We start from the raw sequence: 18203 nt of genomic DNA on the forward strand, positions 1-18203 counted from the left end.
AATACCATCTTATACAAATATATTCCAACATTTATTATTTTTATTTTTAAAAAAATTGATCTGAATCAGAGCTGAAGTGTAACTATTAGTAGGGAGGATTCAGGAGGGGTCGAGAAGGGTCTGCCGACCCTCCTTATCGTAAACAAATTAAGGACTAATAATACTGCACTGTAACAAAATTACTTGCAGAAATAGAGGCGGTTATAATTGACCATACAAGTGCTTGTTATGTTTTTTGGAACCGCACTTAAACCGTTGTTGTTATCGTCGTTCGATTTTTTTAAATAGTCGAATGTCAAAATTTCGACTCTCCTAAATTAAATTTCTAGTTTTACTCTAATTATAGAGTGGTTCCGCTCTTGTATATATATATGTATACACACCCTCACCCTCCACTCCCGTCTCTCCTTCACTTCTCTCATTTTCCCTTCCCTCTATATTCATTTCCTACTTCAAGAAAATCAAGAAACTAAATTCAAGAACCAACTTTATTTAACTCCATAATCAAGAAAATATAATCCAAGAATCATTTTTTTAATCTATATGTATGTTTGGTCATACATGCATACATACATGGTTATAACTTATATGTATATATATTACCAACAAAGAAAAAACAGATGTTCATTTTGTACTTGATTCTTGACTGACTCTTGTGTCCACTACTCTTATCAATTTGCTCTTCAACCAAAACAGAACCCACTACTCATAATTATTAGTCTAGCCCAAATCTTAAATTCTCTTTTTGGGTCTTTTCTTGAGAAAAAAAATCATCAGATGATCAATAGAGCATCAATGTTGCCGGAGATGCTGAGCTGTACAGACATGACCATGACAGTTCTTGAAAGACAAAGAGCTCGTTTCAAATGGCAACCGGACCATAACTTCCAACAAGTACAGCATCAGAATCAAGAAGACAGCAGTTATTTTGGTGAATTTAATGATGTTTTTGAGTTACAAAACCAGCAGCAGCAGCAGCAAGGTTTTCAGGGCGGTGATCTTGGTGAAATTGTGATCCGGTCGGTGAAACCTGACCCGGGTTTGATGGATAATAGCGGGTGGAGTAGTAGTAATACTCATGATTTGGTTGGTTTTGGTAATTTTGATATGAATTTTGCTATTTCAAGAACTACTAGCTGCCCACCAACTGTATTAGAGGCGGCCGCGGCGGTGGAAGCTGCTGCAGATTTAGCTAAACCTAGAGATACTGTTGCAGAGAAATTGAATTCCGGCAAGAAAAGAAAGCTTGATCAAAAGGCTCAGAATAACAACAATATAAAGGTAAACTATATAAATTCTTGATTTAGTTAGCATGATCCACGAACATCAACGTGTCGCGTTTCAGAAACGTTTTGGACACTTCATTTTCTACATAGAAAATCGTAAAATAACATTATATTTGTGTCTTTTTCCGTGTCCGTACTACCTAGAATTTGATGAGAATTTTTTTTGGATATTTTTAGGTTGTTGCAGGAGATGAAACCTGCAGGGACAAAAGAAGCAAAGCAAGTGCACAAGAAGGAGAATCTTCGAATAGTAAAAACAGTAACAAAGAAAATTCAGCAGAAACTTCTAAAGTTACCGACGTTCAAAAACCAGATTACATTCATGTCCGAGCTCGCCGCGGTCAAGCCACCGATAGCCATAGCTTAGCTGAAAGAGTAAGTAATTAATTGTAAATAATTTTCTGTACTTAATTGTAAATTATTCTTCTGTAAGTCTAAATTTGTAATATTTGTTTTATACAGGTGAGAAGGGAAAAAATCAGTGAGAGAATGAAGTATTTGCAAGATTTAGTCCCTGGATGTAACAAAATTACAGGAAAAGCAGGGATGCTTGATGAAATTATCAATTATGTTCAATCTCTTCAAAGACAAGTAGAGGTAATTAATTAATTAATTTATTAATTAGTTAGTTAATCTTTTACTATTTAATTATATATTATCCAGAAATTCTCTATTTAATTAATTGTGCTTATTATATGAACAGTTCTTGTCGATGAAATTAGCTGCTATCAACCCAAGGCTTGACTTTAACATTGACAACTTGTTTGCTAAAGAGGTAATTAATAATTTAATCTTTAATTAGCCTATAATTAAGTTAAACGGTAATTTAATTTGTTTATGTTTCGAGCTGGCTCCTTTCTCTTAACCATGCAACATTTTTAAAAACAAGTTATGTTACCCTTCGAGATTCTATCTGACTCGGTCCGAATTAATCATATCGACATTGAGGGTGTTTGTAGGAAAAATATTATTTATGACTGAAATTTTTATAGTCATTTTATTTTGATAAGCAGGAATTTCCTCCTTGTCCAACAAATTTTCCAGCAATTGGGGACATGAGTACTAATTCAGCATTTTTTCAATTGAACCCGGTTCAACAACAACAATTAGTGGCATGTTGTGGTTTAGAAATGGGTATTAATCCTTCTGATTTGGGGCTTAGAAGAACCATTAGTGCTCCGGTTTCGGTTCCGGAATCGTTTATTGACTCATCTTGCTTCAACGTAAGCTCCAAATCGCTTCTCCTTTTCTAATTATCAAAAAAATAATTAATTTAATCATGTTAATTAATTTTACTTATAAATTTAATGCAGCAAATCACACCCTCTTCATCAACATGGAATGCTGATTTACAAAATCTTTACAATGTAGCATTTGATCAAGGAAGATCAGCACCCTTCTCTACTCAACAATTTACAGGTAATTAATTAATTAATTAAGATAAGCTGCTTAATTAATTAAAATGTATATTCAACCCTCACTTTATTGATAAAATGATAATATCCATAAGGCTAAAAATAAAAGCATAGTGGGTATTAACTGCCAATGATGGAGACTTTAGACAAACCCCACAAAATGCTAATGATTTTTGCTTTGGAAAAAATTAATAAAAATTCAGTCTTTTTTAATTGATTTGAGAGAAGTTTGTTATAGAACAACTTTCTATCTTTTTCTCTTCCCCATGATTAAAACCATTGATCTTTGAAGATTTGACAAATTGTACATGACTCTCATAATCAAAATTATCATGATGATTAAGATTGCTAATCATACTAGTTTGTAATTAAAAAAAAAGTAATTAAACAAATTAATTGCACGCTAAATTTCATATTCAAATCGAATTACAATGACTTTATCATATTTATATATTTACTTTACAGGTACTATTGAAGCCAGTGAAATGAAGATGGAGATGTAAATCGAAATATATACATCAATCATTTTTACGATTCTTGAAAGAGATTATTATTCTGAATGGCATTGGATCATAGTGTATTCTTTTTTTTCCTTCTCTAAGTACATACTGTATATATAATTGTATGTATTTTCCGCGACATAGTATGAATAAAATCATTACCTATTAACATCAATTTCTTCTTTATACTTTTTCCCCTTTTTTTACAATGCATAGCAATCACTCCATAATGATTTTTTGTTACACATAAAAGTTTGATGGCAACAAGAGGGGACCAAAGAATTAGAATTGAAGGCAAGTTTAAAGCAATGGTGGGGCAGATGAAGGTTAAAATTGATGTATTGAAAGAAAAAAAATTCCGATAAAATCCTAATATAATAGAGCATCTAAAAAACTATTCAGTTTCGTTGTTGTTGTTTTTGTTGTAAGCTGTTAGATGGAATCCAACGAATAAAAACAAATCTTTCGACAATTTTATTTTAAAAAAAGTTATTTAACCATTTCTTTTTAATATTAAAATTAAAACATGCAACGCGATTCTTATTTTTGTTGAGTAATTGTCTTATATTTGGTTTTGAAAGGCAAAAGGTGCAATCAATATTTTCATAATAGGTAAGATGTATAAATAATTCTAATATGCAAGAATGGCCACAACTAAATTGAAACAAATTATTATTAACATGATAATGTGCTATAAATATATGTAAAATAATTAAATTAGAGTATCAATTTGCAGTCCAGTGGCATAAGTTGTCCCTCTGTTGGATAAACCTGAGTGACATTTTTCAATTAAGTGGAGAGTACATATAACCTACAGGTGGACCGTCTTAGTTCCCTATTGGTACATAATAATATTTAGATCGATTGAGACATTTATTATTAATTTAGGGCTTAATTGGAAGAAATTGCTAATTTTTTATAAATTATTTGCTATGTGATGAACTTTCATTACCGAAGCTGCAACGACTTTGCTAAGATTATGAATAAATACAAGAGACTAGTGAGAAAGCTGAGTTCATGAGTTACCAATTAAAGAAAATATCCAGATTGCAGTTAAGAAGTACATTAACTACTAATTTGAGTGACCACTTGAGACTATAAATTAAGGCAAAAAATAGAAAAATAAATAAGAAACATTCCGCCAGCGAGGCCTAACCCAAGTGGGTAAGGCGTTACAATGCATTCCTAAGATTTCAGCCTCGTCTCTCAGTACTCATTAGAGTTATTGGCCTAAAACCGATATGAAAAATAAAAAATCCGACTACTAACAACTAACTGTTAATGTGTTAAATTCTAGTATGATTCTATCTCTGTTAGAAAACAATAAATTACCACCGCATGTAAGATTTAAAAAAAGTATATCCCACTTATCAAATTATGATATTTTTATATAACGGTTTATGATTTTTATATTTTTACATTTTAATAATTATATTTTAATTTTACCAACAATGGCATGTAGTTAAATAATTTACGGCGAATTTATGTTTAGCTGGCTAATAAAAATAGAATATATATCAAATTTTATGTATTTTAAGATTATCAAATTATATATTTGAATCGAATCTTGCACATCCCACTATGTCATTAAACATATTCGTGTGTAAAATGCGCTCGTCTTCAAAGATAAAATGAATATTATCTAACTAATGAATTGCTTTACGAATCGAAACACATACTGCCAAGAACCTATCATAAAAACATTAAAAAATAGAGGAGAATGAAACATTTTTAATTCTTTGTGTGCGTAGATTTATTTTTTATATATTATGCAAAATGAATTTATCTATCGGGCACTTTAATGTATTTCTCAAATATATGTAATTTTTAAATTATGTCAATTTGGTCTATTACTAATTATTCAATCAATGCCATATATACTCACGACTCATTTAGAGTTAACATGACGTGATATTGTATATCTAGATGACTTAAATCTATATATTTATTTATTTAACAAGTTTTAGGATATCTCCTAAGTACTAAGTTTTTTTTTGTTTCTTTAATTCCAAAAGAAAAAATAACTTAAAGTTTTTAGGAATATCACAAGATGAACAACATTGGGTAGGATACAAAAGTTTCCTTTCCAAGGTACATTTATAAGGATTAGGTTAAAAATGAATTGACATCTTCCCCATCAATAATCTTGTTTCTTTTCTTTGTAGGAAGTTACAACCTTGACATCATTTGAAATGTTAAAGATATATATATTTATAGATAAATTACCTCAACTTCTTCCAACATCTTATGATGTTTCTCTCTACCCATACAAACTTGATTTCCTAAATGTGTCTCTATATAACAAGGCTATATCTAACAAATTAGAACGATGCAAATTGAACATTGGATTTGATGTAAATAATTGTGTCATAAACGGGTTAGTTTACTCGTAAAACAATTAATCTAGTGTTTAGACGGATTATTCACATTTAATATATTTAAATATATTAAACATTAAAAAATATTATTTGTTTTAGAACTTTAAAATATTATGAAATTCTTAAGTATATTTATTTTACATTATATATAATATTAATATTATTAGTTCTAATATGTAGTAAAAATTGTATCCATACTATAACGTGTCATTTAAAAACATTGAGCATTAACTTATTTAATAAATGTGTTTATACATATTGTATAATTCATATAATAAAAATATTTAGCCTTCATATATCAAACACGGTTAATAATCATACCATGTTCGTAGAGACATATCTAATGTGTTTATGACTCTTAAACATGAATTATATCAAGTCTTAAACAAGGCAAACTGTTTTTTTTTGCTGTCAGTCATCGATTATCCGTATATTTTTTTTTTAAATTATTCCATCCCTCTTTTTCTTTAATTACCGATGTTTTTTTTTCCTTTTAATTCCACAAATAAGGAAGGAGTATTTCTTTTTAGAGATCAAGAAAGGATCATTTTTATATTGGGTTGCGGCTATGTAAAAAAAAGGGACCACTAAAAAACTGGTTGCCTCAACTTACATTTTGTTTTTCTATTTAAATTGGAAACTTTGTAATATGATAGGGACTAAAATTAGTATGAATTGAGTTCTCTCCACCCAATTGGTTATAATTTATTTATTTGGTAGTTTGTTAAATTGACAAAGAAGGGCTTAAGCAACATTCATTTTCAAGCCACAGAGAAATAATTAGAGGACTGGACCTGGCCTCATCCATAACCAAGATCTCTTTGATTCTCTTTGTTTTCTTTGGATGTTGAAATATGATATTATTGCCTTTTCTCTTTCTTGGCCCCATTTTACTTTTCTCTATATTTTCTTTGTGGAGTTTGATTTTTTTTTTTTGAAATAAAGCTTAGAGTTTTTCCATTGATAATGATTAATATATATATTTATTTACATTCAAGAAATAGATATTGTTCAAAAAGATAATATTCTTTTTATCATCTGGAAGGTGGAGTTTTTGTGGGAAAAATTGAACCCACGAATCCAATAGAATATTACGCATTATTTATACCATTTGAATTATAGTTCATTTGAATTATAGTTCGTTGGTGATAATATTTTTATTTAACTTTCATGATGGTTGACATTTTAAAATAGTTATACAATGAGGATGTATTTGTATTAAGTGATAACATTAAAGACTGGCCTATTATAATGAATTATTGGAGCTGGCTCAAAGGTAGTGAACAAGCCCAAATCTATTAAATGGGTTTTATAGTTAATCAGAGCATTTCCATACTTGGAAGTGACTCTAGACATCTCCATTAAGAAAATCTATATGCTTATAAAGTATACTTGTGTTTTCATATGGTAAAAAAAGTGACTACTTTTAATTTGAGATTGATTGGTATTACTTAATTCGAAGTACACTTGATCATGAGCATGGATATCCGCCTCCTACACCCATTCATTTTAAATCAGATTTGAACAATTATTTTTTATTTTGATTTCGTTCCGAGAACGAACTATTAATTAACATATTATTTTTGAGCGGTTTACGTTCATATAGGTCTGAACAATCCAATATGAGCACGTATAAATATAATATGCATACAATAAATTCAAACATAATTTCACGCTTACATTGAAAGAATCAATATCGAATGGGCCCGATCCGAGCCCACCCAAACCCAGCAATAAACATGTCTAATTTGGAGGCATTGTAGATTTTTCTAGAAATTTATTTTTCATTAAATTGTTTATTTATTATATACAACACCAACTAATTAAAATTTGATCGAGTACAATTACATAGATAATAAAACAAATTTTAAAGTAATTATATACTCAAAAGGGCTACAAGATATTATTATTAATGTCACTGAATATAAAAATAAGTAATAGAATACTCTGTTATACACCCCTTAGTAATTAAACAAAAGATACACACTACTCTATTAACTTCAATTCAAGATTATAAATTAATCACATAAACATACTACTTACTTACATTAATAGATACAACAACAATGAGAACGAAACTAATCTCAAATACTAGAGTTAAATGTAAATATAACAAACTTGAAGTACCTCTCAAGTATATAACCCCAAATACCAAAACATATAAAAATCAAACACCAGAATGAACTGCAACCCCTGGAACTACAAAATTTGAGACACTTTCAGTTAAATGTTTAGAAGCTTTCTCATAATTAACAAACCCCATGAACCAGAAATCATGTCCATCAACCGTAACAATCTGAATATATTTCTCCGACGCATTGTCCCTCATCACAACCGGATTGATTGCTCCGATCTTGTTCAACGGAATCATAATCTTGTAGTAGCTCCAAGTTGCCTGGCCAGAAGGTGCAGTGAAAGATAACGGACGATCACTGCAAAATGCGGTATGAATATCGGAGAGATAAAGGGTTCCTGAAACTGGTCCGGTTGATGTCGATAAATAGCACGCAAAGGTTTTCTTCAGCTTCTCGTCGGGATATGTTGTGAATGTTTGCTTGTATAGAGATTCAAATCCACCTCCGGTTATTGCTTTTGCTGTCAAGTTCATTTTTCCCCATGCTGCTTCTGAGACTGATGAATTTGTCCTCACTGTTGAGAAAAATATTAGTTCATCTTGTTTTAGGTAACATTAAGTAGCGACTAATTAGAGCTGCAAACAAATCAAACAGAGTCGAGTTTTAAAGTGTTTATGTTCGTTCGGTTCGTTGTATGGATGAGGTGTTCATGTTAAGCTCAAGTTCGGCTCAGCACGAGCTTCGATTATTGAAATCAAACTCGATTCATTTAAATTTTACAATGTACATATTTGGCTCGAGTTCAAAACGTATTCGTTTAGATATTAAAAAAGACGAACTTGAATCCATGTAAGTGTTAAACAAATGCTAAACGAAGAGCTGAACTCGAACTCATTCATTTAGGTATTGAATGAGCAGTGCTCGGCATTCAAGCTTAGCTCAGTATCCAAAACTCGTTTAATTAACTACAAACTACGTAATTTTGATCAAACAACATCATTTTACTTGCGCAGGAGCCATTTCATGAACTATTAAACTCAACCACGAGCTCATAATCGAGCCCTTCGCAAGCTCATAATCGAGGTTGCATACGAGCCCTTTCGCGAGCTCATAATCGAGCTTGCTCAAAAGCTCTTATACTGTGAACGTAAACGAGCCGAACAACACTTAATATACATATTAAAAATTCTAAATTAAGAAATACTTTACTTATTAGGCAGCCTTAATTAGTTTTGCTGAGTTAAATTTAAGCTAAAACGACTATAACACTTAAAATAATTTAGTACCAATTTGAACATGCAAATTAAAACATAAATAAAAGGTAATGAAAACAAAAACTTACAGTTGTGCCAGATATTATTAGCCATGGTCTCAGTTTTTTTACTCCAGTTATTAAACGCTTGAAGAATCGATTCCACAGGGCTACTATTTGGTTTTTCAATCGGACTATAATAAAGATAAGGATGATGGTGGTGGTTCTGAGCTTCATCACCACCGCCACCACCACCGCCACCGCCAAACAAAGCTGCCTTCTTATTATCCGGGTGGCATGTCGGAACAGCTGGTGTCCCCATCACATGAGTTCCCCAGTATTTCTCATCATGAGCACTCGGCGGCTGCTGCTGATCGGACGATGAAGCAGCCGCTTCTTGATGAGTTGATGACGGAGGCGGCGGCGGCAGTTGGTAGAAAGGGTTTTCATGAACTGATGTCGTCGTCGGAGATGAGATCGTTGGGTATAGCGGCGGCTGCTGCTGTGATTGGTCTTTGTTGGCGGGACTGGCCATTTTTGATTAATTAAATTTAAATGTTGAAATGAATATGAAATTTGGATTGAGATTAGAGTAGAAGATGATGGATTTGGATTGAAATTAGCGGTGTTAATTTATATTAAGTTTAAGCGTGTGGATTAGTGATGACGAAGTTGAATTTTCTTCATTGTTAAGTTAAAGATAGAAGGAACAATATTATTCAAAGTGTTTTTCTTGAATTTTTTTATTTAAATTCCTTATTTTATTTTGGTTTAGATTATTATTTTAATTTCTTAACAGTGTATTAGGTGTAAGTATTTTTTAACCATATAACTCCTATTATATACTCAAAATAGTGATAGAAAATCATAAAAAATAAAAACAATTTAAACTTTATAATCCTATTGTAATGGTGGTGATACAGATTATTAAAAATATATATTTAATATATCTTAAAATAAAAAAATGAATATTTAAATGGAAAATTACACTAAAACTATAACTTTTTCCCAAAATTGAAAGCCAACAATGTTTGACTTAATTTCTTCTAGGGACTTGGTATTACTTAGCCGTGTCTAATGCTTTAGGGAACCACGACTCATGTGACCAAATCGATCCATGAGATATTTAAAGTTTTGATATTTATTTAAAATTATTAAAATTAACTTTTTAATAAGATTTTAATATAGACGTATTTTTTTTTTATTTTAAAATGACATTTTATTTTTGCCACCTTTCAACGAAATTTCTGATTATAATGTATCTTTTGGAATTGGGCTGAAAATTAGTTGCATGTGCTTTTGAGTATTGTCCATCATGTTTCAAGTGAAGTATAGTAAAAGAATTAGAGTAAAACAATAAAAATAGGAATTTTTTTTAAGTAGACTCAGTCCACCATATCATTGACACGTCAATAATGACAATTTTATAATATTACTATTCAAATGTGTAAATAAGTAATAAACGAATTTATAAAATTGTCATCATTTTAATAACGTATCATTATGTGATAGGCTTAGTCTACGGATGACGTGTTAGACTGAGTCTATCTAAAAATTTCTCCAAAAATAGTCATATTCTTAAATTTAAACACCTCTATTCAACAAAAGAATCATAATAGCCCTCAAACTTGTTATAAAAGATCAAATAAAATTAAATTCGTAACTTGAATATATTTCCTTCAAATTTAATTCGTTTTACTCGCAGAAAAATGACTGAATTATTACATATAAATGGAAGATAAAGTAAAAGAAAATTTTGAATAATTAGCTGAAGAACTAAATTGTTGAATGGATGAAATTTTAGGAAATAATAGCATCGAAGACGTGAGATGGCTCTGTTCGTTATCCGAATCCGAGCTCGTAAGTGAAATTTTATGCTTTAATTTGTTATGGAGACAATTAGTGAATTTAATTTGAAAGTTAAGTGTATGTGTTTACTGTGCAGGATATGCTGATTAGCTTGAGAATGCTGATAATTCAAAGAGCAAAAAAGATCGGTCATGGGGGATTTGCTTCAAAATTTGATCTGAAGATGCTTCGAGCTCTCGGTATCTCTTTAAACCTAATTATGCTTGATAATACAATTGGGAACTTTTTTACTATGTTTTTGTAAATTGAATTTTTAGGTGAACAGAGACTGTAGAGTGTTCACTGAAAATAAATTGAATTAGTTTTTTGAGATTTTGAGGTGATTTTGAACTTGATTCGTAGCAGCTAACATGTCTGACCTACTTTTTAAAAATTTAAACCATGTGACAGCACTTGTTTTGATGGAATATCTGAAGGGGAATATTAAAAATTTAACTCATATACCGGGCCTGGCCAACTCTCCAATGTTCATGGACGGTTGTAGTTTATTGCAATGTAAGCTGGGCAACCTGTTGAGTGTTGAGGAGCTAAAGACGTGCATTGGTATCCATGAAAAGGAAAAAACAAGCTGCTAAAAGGTACTTCATATCTCGGTGAAGAATTCTCTGTAAACTGTAATAGTTGGAGTTGTTAAATTTTCAATTATTTCTGGAACGCGATGATCTGATGAACATACTGATGAGTTTATTTCAAATCGTAAAATACTATTGCTGGTGATAACCAGCTGTTTAAAATGCATTGCATATTTTTGTTCCAGTGTGCTCTTATTATTGTTAACAATTAACATTATAGCATTACTTTTTTTGGAGAGATAGCTCTATTTCTTGATTGTGAAGCTGTGTCTCCGTGTCTTTATGTTTATCCTTTCTCTTCCATGGCAGGAACTGACCTCCGGGGCACATTGAATGACGGCTGAATTGGAAACAATCTATAGTTGATATGTCACTAAAGAAAGGCGGAGTACAATGTTAACTTTTCTAGAGGTAATTCTTTAGGTCACATGACTATGGTTTTTGTTAGAAGTTGTATCTGCTGACTATAGAACTCTGTGTCTCTTTGTTAAGTTTCTAAAGAACTGATTGTAACATGGATTTCAGCGAATCAAAATTCGTTTCTCTGTTCTAAAAAAAATCGTGAATTTTCAAAGTCTTGTTGTTTTCTTTCACTGTCCTATTATTTGTAACTTATCAAGTCTAAAAAATGTCCGCCATCAGTTGACACTGCTCTAATGTTCTCTCGAATACTGCAGTCTTCCTAAAAAAAAATTACCGCATGCTGAATTTACATGAAAAAGAGGCATTTTGGGACAGTGGAGACTTATTTCTGCACCATTGCTAGTTAAATATTGTTAAATAAGTCATTTTTCCTCGAGTGTCGTTTCCTAGTTGATTCCTTGCTGTAATTTTGTTGTAAAAACACATACCGAGAATGAGTTTCTGTTTTTGTTTACTATGTATTTAATTTGATGTAGTTACTTTTTTCTCCCTATGGTTTCATTGTTTGTAGACCATGTGGAGGTCAAACATAAGAAATACAGTAGATAATTGGAATGAAATTATTATGCAAGTGAATTAAACATACACTTGCCACAAACCGACTTGTTACGTTAACCGTAAGTCATAGTGACTTGTATCTTAAAAGCTTAATCAAATCAAATAAGGCCACCATATTATGGTAATGCTTTTTTCTGCTCCCATATTCCTCCTACGGCCTCCCTTTTTCAGTCCAGAGACCGACTTAGTAAGATTAAGAATTTAATTCTAAAATACATTGTTACACCAACTTTTGCAGGTAGTATTGAAGCTACCCATATGGACATGGCGATGCCAAACCGAAATCCTTAGTATTCTTCAAAGAGGTCATTCTAATTCCTTTCCTTATGGTACTTGTATACTCGCTACATATTGTGGAGTTCATACCTATCGACATTGCAATGGGTTATTACAGAGAAAAGGTTTATAATATTTATATACACAAGTTAGATGAGGTCGTCTTATATTAACAAAGTACCTGTAATCACAATCCTTACTTATGCGATAGTTTAGTTATTGAAATACAAAATTAGAACAAAGCCAATTTTTGAGATGCAAAATTTCCACAAGTGGATTTAAGCATTAAATCCACAAAAATGTATAAAATACAATAATATATGAGTTGTATTCTAGTTGCACATTTGCCTCTTTGTTAGATTAATCTTGAAAGTTGAAAACAATTGAATGGTTAGATTCAATTGCTTTGCATATGAAAATTAGATATGAAACTGTGGTTTCTATGCCAGCTGCTGCATATCAAAAACTGGTAGGTAGAGTGTTCTTTGCAATGGTACTATCGTAGCTATTTAAATTGGATTGAATTGCAATCCAGATCCTTTGATTGTAACGTACTACCAATTGTTAGTAATCGACCTAGATATCTTATAGAATCGTCGAAGTAGGGTCATATAGAAAAAAAGAATTTGAAAAGAAAAGGTTTCATTTGACTTGCATAAAAAGCATTATAAGATGAGAAGTTTTTATAGATTTTTTTACAGTTATAAAAATGATCCCAAGCCTCTCTATATATAGGCTCCTTCCTCAAAATAGGGACTAGAAATCTTCCCTTCTTAGACTTTAAAATAGCTTGTTGAATTTTTGTAAAAGTTAATTTTGGCTTCAACAACTTAGAGAAGAGAATGATTTTCTATTGTAATCATTTGTTAATTAATGTCTTTCAATTTATCATTTCCGGTACAGACAATTGAATATTCAATTCTTTATTTCTCTCAAGTTTTTGGTTTACATGTTGAACACTTGTATTTTTCGCCTTCTCCGTTATCACCCTAATCATGATAGATTATGTGCAGTTTAAATCTACTGCTTTATTAGTCTCCTCCAATTTCTCATTAATCTCAAGTTAAAATTAGTTTACATCATTCTATTTTTCGTTATTCATACAATTTATATAAAGTTGTTTAGAGGATTAAGAGTTTAAAGTGTCACTGGTCTATTTTCAATGCTAGTTTGGTTTATTTTTTAAGAGCATAAGAAGAGTAATAGTGCCTAGATTAAATATATGAAAAACATTGCATGATTTGCTATTGCAGCTTGCTACCTAATTGCACATACAATACGTGATGATCTGCGGAGACAAATCATTAAATATTTATGTAAAAACATAAATCATATCTACTACTTTCTTGGTTCCAAATTATTATTTTATAATGTATGTTCCAAATTATAGTAATATATTATTTTGAATTGTGAGTACAATAGAATTATTTGTAAAGAATTATATATTATTGGCATAATTTACTTATAAATTATATATTAATCGTTTCTAAAAACTTAATAATAATAAAAGAAGTAAGAAAATAAATAAATATGCAAGTGTCAATCATAAAGAAAAGATAACGTTACAGTTATAAAATGAATAAAGAAGTAAAGATAAAAAAACAATACAAATTAAATAAGTTTTTAAATGTTGAAATGGTGATCCATAATTGCAGAATAAGTTCTTTTCCGCTGATTATGTAAATTATGTTAATTCTTGTAGGAGATTGGAGGACTCAATTGAAACAAAATACTTTTATTAGTACTAAAGAGTAATTAGCACACACTTTGTACACTACCCTTGCACTTTCTCACATACCCTTGCTACAAACAAGGACTATTCCATATTTATAGCCAAGGTATGGCGGTAGTGTTACTCTGCAATGAAATTATGTAGATGTTAATATCGTAGTAGAGCAAGCTGGATAATGTGATTACAATCTGAACTTTAAAATTTGACAAAAATCAATCAATAATTTTTTTTATTTTGGCAAATCAAAATATTAAGCTATCTTTAGTTGAAGAAATACGGATGTAAATACCAAATTATATATTGTTCTGACATTCACATCAACGCTTTTTCAACGGAACATAGATCAATTCACCGATTTGTTAAAAATAAAGTTGGTGATTGATTTTCATTTTTCTTCACAGTCTTCGAAGCGTTTAAATACACGTGTTATTATAGCAAAGTTATTGGTATAATTAAGAGGTGTTATAAAATAAAGTGGTATATTTTACAGGTTATGTTATGCATTACACCAATAAATTATTATCATTTCAAAACAAAATTAATAAATCAATTTATAGAAAATATAAGAAATCAATATATAGAAAATCAAAAAGATCAAATCATTTTTTTTCTTTTGTTTTACAACAACAATTGCAAACCGGTAATATTCATCCTCAAGGGATGAACATCGGTCTGTTCATCCTCATGAACACTGTTCGTCCTTGAGGAAGACGATCTGTCACCTGCTCACCGGAGTAGGTGGCGGTCTTACGTTGTATAATTGATTTCATTCAAGTAAATCAAGTATACAAGTGATTGTCTCTTTTAAGTTTCTAAACAACTGATTGTTACATGGATTCTAGGGAGTTAAAAGTCATTTTTCTAGATATTGCATTCTTCCTAGAGAACTATATAGACTTATTTCTGCATCCATATTAGTTGCATTTACATATAGTTAACAAATAAGTCTACTTTCCAATAACCTTGCTATAAAAACACATTCCGTGAATGAGTTTGTGTTTTTATTTGCTATGTATTTAATTATAATAGTTATACAACGAACAGATAGTTGAGTTGCAAATTCAAAAACTTCAAACAATGAAAATGACATAAATAGCAAGCAAACACATGAATATAATGCGATGATTATATTCACAACATATATAGCCTTTATTTTACAAGCCGCAATTATAAAAACCTAATAGAATAACAACGAAAGATAAGCTATGTTTGGTTTACGGAATGAAATAGAATAGATAATACATGAGAAATGAAATAACTAATTTATACTTTTAAGAGGAATAGTTGTTCTACAAAATCACGGAATAATAATTCTATGAAATTATTATTCCATGAACAAAAGTATGAAATAGTTATTGTTTACGGGATAACTATTTTATTCCGGATCTACTCCATAAACCAAACATGGCCGTAAGATTTGATCATGGTTTAGCAGGCGCAGGCGCAGGAGTGCCAGCAGGCGCAGGCACAGGAGTGCCAGCAAGCGCAGGAGTGTCAGCAGTCGCAGGCACAGGAGTGCCAGCAGGCGCAGGAGTGACAGCAGCAACAGCCTTATCCTTCAAATCAACAACGTAAGCAGAAGCCTCCTTAGTTTTTTCTACAACTGCGTCTTTGACATGTCCTCCTTTTTCAGTTGTTGTTTGATATGTTTTTCGAGCTCCTTCAATAAGAGTTTCTTTGGGTTGGGTGTCTTTTTCCATAATTCGAAAAAATTGTCGCTAAAAACAGGAATTCTAGTAGTGTTGAGTAACTTAGCTTGTGATAAAATTATATAGTCCAGTTTGGTTTAAATACTTTAGTAGAGCAAATATGGACCATGTAAAATACATGGCTGATATAGCTCATGAACACATGCAATGAGAAGCCGCGGAGGACTATCGCTGGGGCCACGGGTGCTCCTTCTCTCTATGTCGGTTGGATATTTTTGAACCATTTAACACAACTTAGGAGAGGATCAAGGGCAGAATGTGACAAGAATATCGGAAATTTTTGTCAAAGATATTTTTCATTAGATAACATAATGCAATACAACAAAGTAGCTCAAATTTTGTAAAATAGTGCTTGGATAAATGAATTTAGATTTTATTATAAATTTAATAATGCATTTTATTGTATTTTGTTACAAATAATTTTTAAAAGAAATTAAAACAAACCGAACCAAAAAAATTTATTTTTAAAAATCAAACAAACTGAATATAAAATTTTAAAGATTAATGTTTCAAAACAAAACAAGACGGTCAATTGTGTCGGTTTTTTTTAATCCAGTTTATATTAAATTTAACTAAATTTTATTATGTCAAAATTCGAACAAAACAAATACAAAAAGCAGCCTTTTTTATTATATTGACTCGAAATGCGTTGAAAATTTTATATTTTTTAAAATGAATTGAACCAACATTTTAAGAATTTTTTTTTTCAAACCAACCCAAACCAATCATTTCGGTCATCTTTTTAAAGAATAATTTTTTCGAACAAAACAAAATAAATCAAATTTTGGTTTTGGATTGTCAATTTTTTGGTTCGTGTTTGGTGCGATTACAATGAAACATAACTAATTTTTTTTATCAAATCCCGAATATAACAGAATCGAATTCAAAATCAATTTTTTTTACTATATCAAACCAAACCGTTTTTTTTATCTTTCAAAACAAATTGGACTAAAATATTGAAGAATTAAATTTTTTAACCAAATCAACAGGTTATTTTTATTGGGATTAAATTACAACTTAACTAAAAATTCATGTCTAAAATCAAATCAAAAAATTATAGTTTTTATAATATCAAACCGAATGTCACGACCCAAATTATTGAGCCGAGACCGGCGCTAGGGAATGGGAGTGGTAGCTCCGAAACCCGTAGCAAGCCTAAAACCACTATTAATTTTTCGCAATTAAAAGTATAATATCATATATAAACCTTTTTAGAAAACTCTTTTACATAATATAATTGAAGATATTAAAATATCATATTACAGTTTACATCCAAAACTAACTATTTGAAATCCAAATGTTTATCTAATACTGACATCTACTGACTACTGCAGCTCTAGGAACTCATGCTTGTGCAAGTCCAATGACTTCTGGCACAATGGAGATGGTTTGTCTGATCCGACTCTGCTTATCTGCAAACATCAGAGTGAGGGGTCAGTATTTGGGAAAATACTGAGTGAGTTTGCAAGTTACTTATAGTATTATCAAAATATAGCGTCACACGCTTAATACATATATAATTTTATGATATAAGCAAACATTATTAATTTCAAAAGTGTGAGTCCAACTCACTAGATACGGGGACTTCCAGACTACACCGTAGCCGAGTTCACTCTGCGTATCTAAATCATAAAGTGTGAGTCCAACTCACTGGTGGCCCAGCCACTAGATACGGGGACTTCCAGGCTACACCGTAGCCGAGTTCACTCTGCGTATCTAAATCATAATATATAATGCATAGATATATATTAATTCTTAATCATAAAGTCAAATACTCTAGACTGATTCACCAATGATCATGTAGCCTATTGACACCCAATAGGTAGTTGGTCTCTTCGGACCGCACATTAGACACTTATCTCCAAAACAACGAATACAACAACATTCATATAATCAAATCTATCAAACCAAACAGCTTATACGAGCAAATCATATAGATACGAGATATTTAATATCAATACTCATAATATAAGAAAATAACTTTTATAATAATACGCAAAAGTAAATTGCCACTCACAGTGACCGCTATCCAAAACTGCATTATTATAATCCCGCAAGCGTAAGCTCCATGCATTGTCCAATCACGTAACCACTCCGGCCCAATGGCTTGGTAGCTCGTCGATACGTCAGTTACTTAGTCGAGTTACCTGTTCGTTTA

At 31.0% G+C, this 18203-nt stretch overlaps 3 protein-coding genes across 3 annotated transcripts; 2 read left to right on the top strand and 1 right to left on the bottom strand.

Annotated features, from left to right (window-relative positions):
• The first annotated feature begins 391 nt into the window (after nucleotides 1-391).
• Nucleotides 392-3376, top strand: LOC126683497 (transcription factor HBI1-like). The gene is made up of 7 exons (XM_050379410.2): nucleotides 392-1281; nucleotides 1464-1661; nucleotides 1749-1883; nucleotides 1990-2061; nucleotides 2300-2509; nucleotides 2600-2705; nucleotides 3167-3376. Exons 1-7 carry the CDS (start codon nucleotides 778-780, stop codon nucleotides 3202-3204), a joined length of 1263 nt encoding a protein of 420 aa, XP_050235367.1. The 5' UTR covers nucleotides 392-777; the 3' UTR covers nucleotides 3205-3376.
• A 4197-nt stretch (nucleotides 3377-7573) lies between these two features.
• LOC126683465 (GEM-like protein 5) lies at nucleotides 7574-9591 on the bottom strand. The gene is made up of 2 exons (XM_050379372.2): nucleotides 8997-9591; nucleotides 7574-8228 (listed from the first exon to the last, which is right to left on the bottom strand). The coding sequence occupies exons 1-2, from the start codon at nucleotides 9439-9441 to the stop codon at nucleotides 7747-7749; spliced, it is 927 nt and encodes a 308-aa protein (XP_050235329.1). The 5' UTR covers nucleotides 9442-9591; the 3' UTR covers nucleotides 7574-7746.
• A 955-nt stretch (nucleotides 9592-10546) lies between these two features.
• On the top strand, nucleotides 10547-12947 carry LOC126680286 (uncharacterized). The gene is made up of 5 exons (XM_050375387.2): nucleotides 10547-10766; nucleotides 10852-10954; nucleotides 11166-11353; nucleotides 11657-11758; nucleotides 12567-12947. The coding sequence occupies exons 1-3, from the start codon at nucleotides 10695-10697 to the stop codon at nucleotides 11348-11350; spliced, it is 360 nt and encodes a 119-aa protein (XP_050231344.1). The 5' UTR covers nucleotides 10547-10694; the 3' UTR covers nucleotides 11351-11353; nucleotides 11657-11758; nucleotides 12567-12947.
• The last annotated feature ends 5256 nt before the right edge of the window (nucleotides 12948-18203 follow it).

Source organism: Mercurialis annua, linkage group LG5 (assembly GCF_937616625.2).
Source record: "Mercurialis annua linkage group LG5, ddMerAnnu1.2, whole genome shotgun sequence".
Classification (NCBI taxonomy): Eukaryota; Viridiplantae; Streptophyta; class Magnoliopsida; order Malpighiales; family Euphorbiaceae; genus Mercurialis; species Mercurialis annua.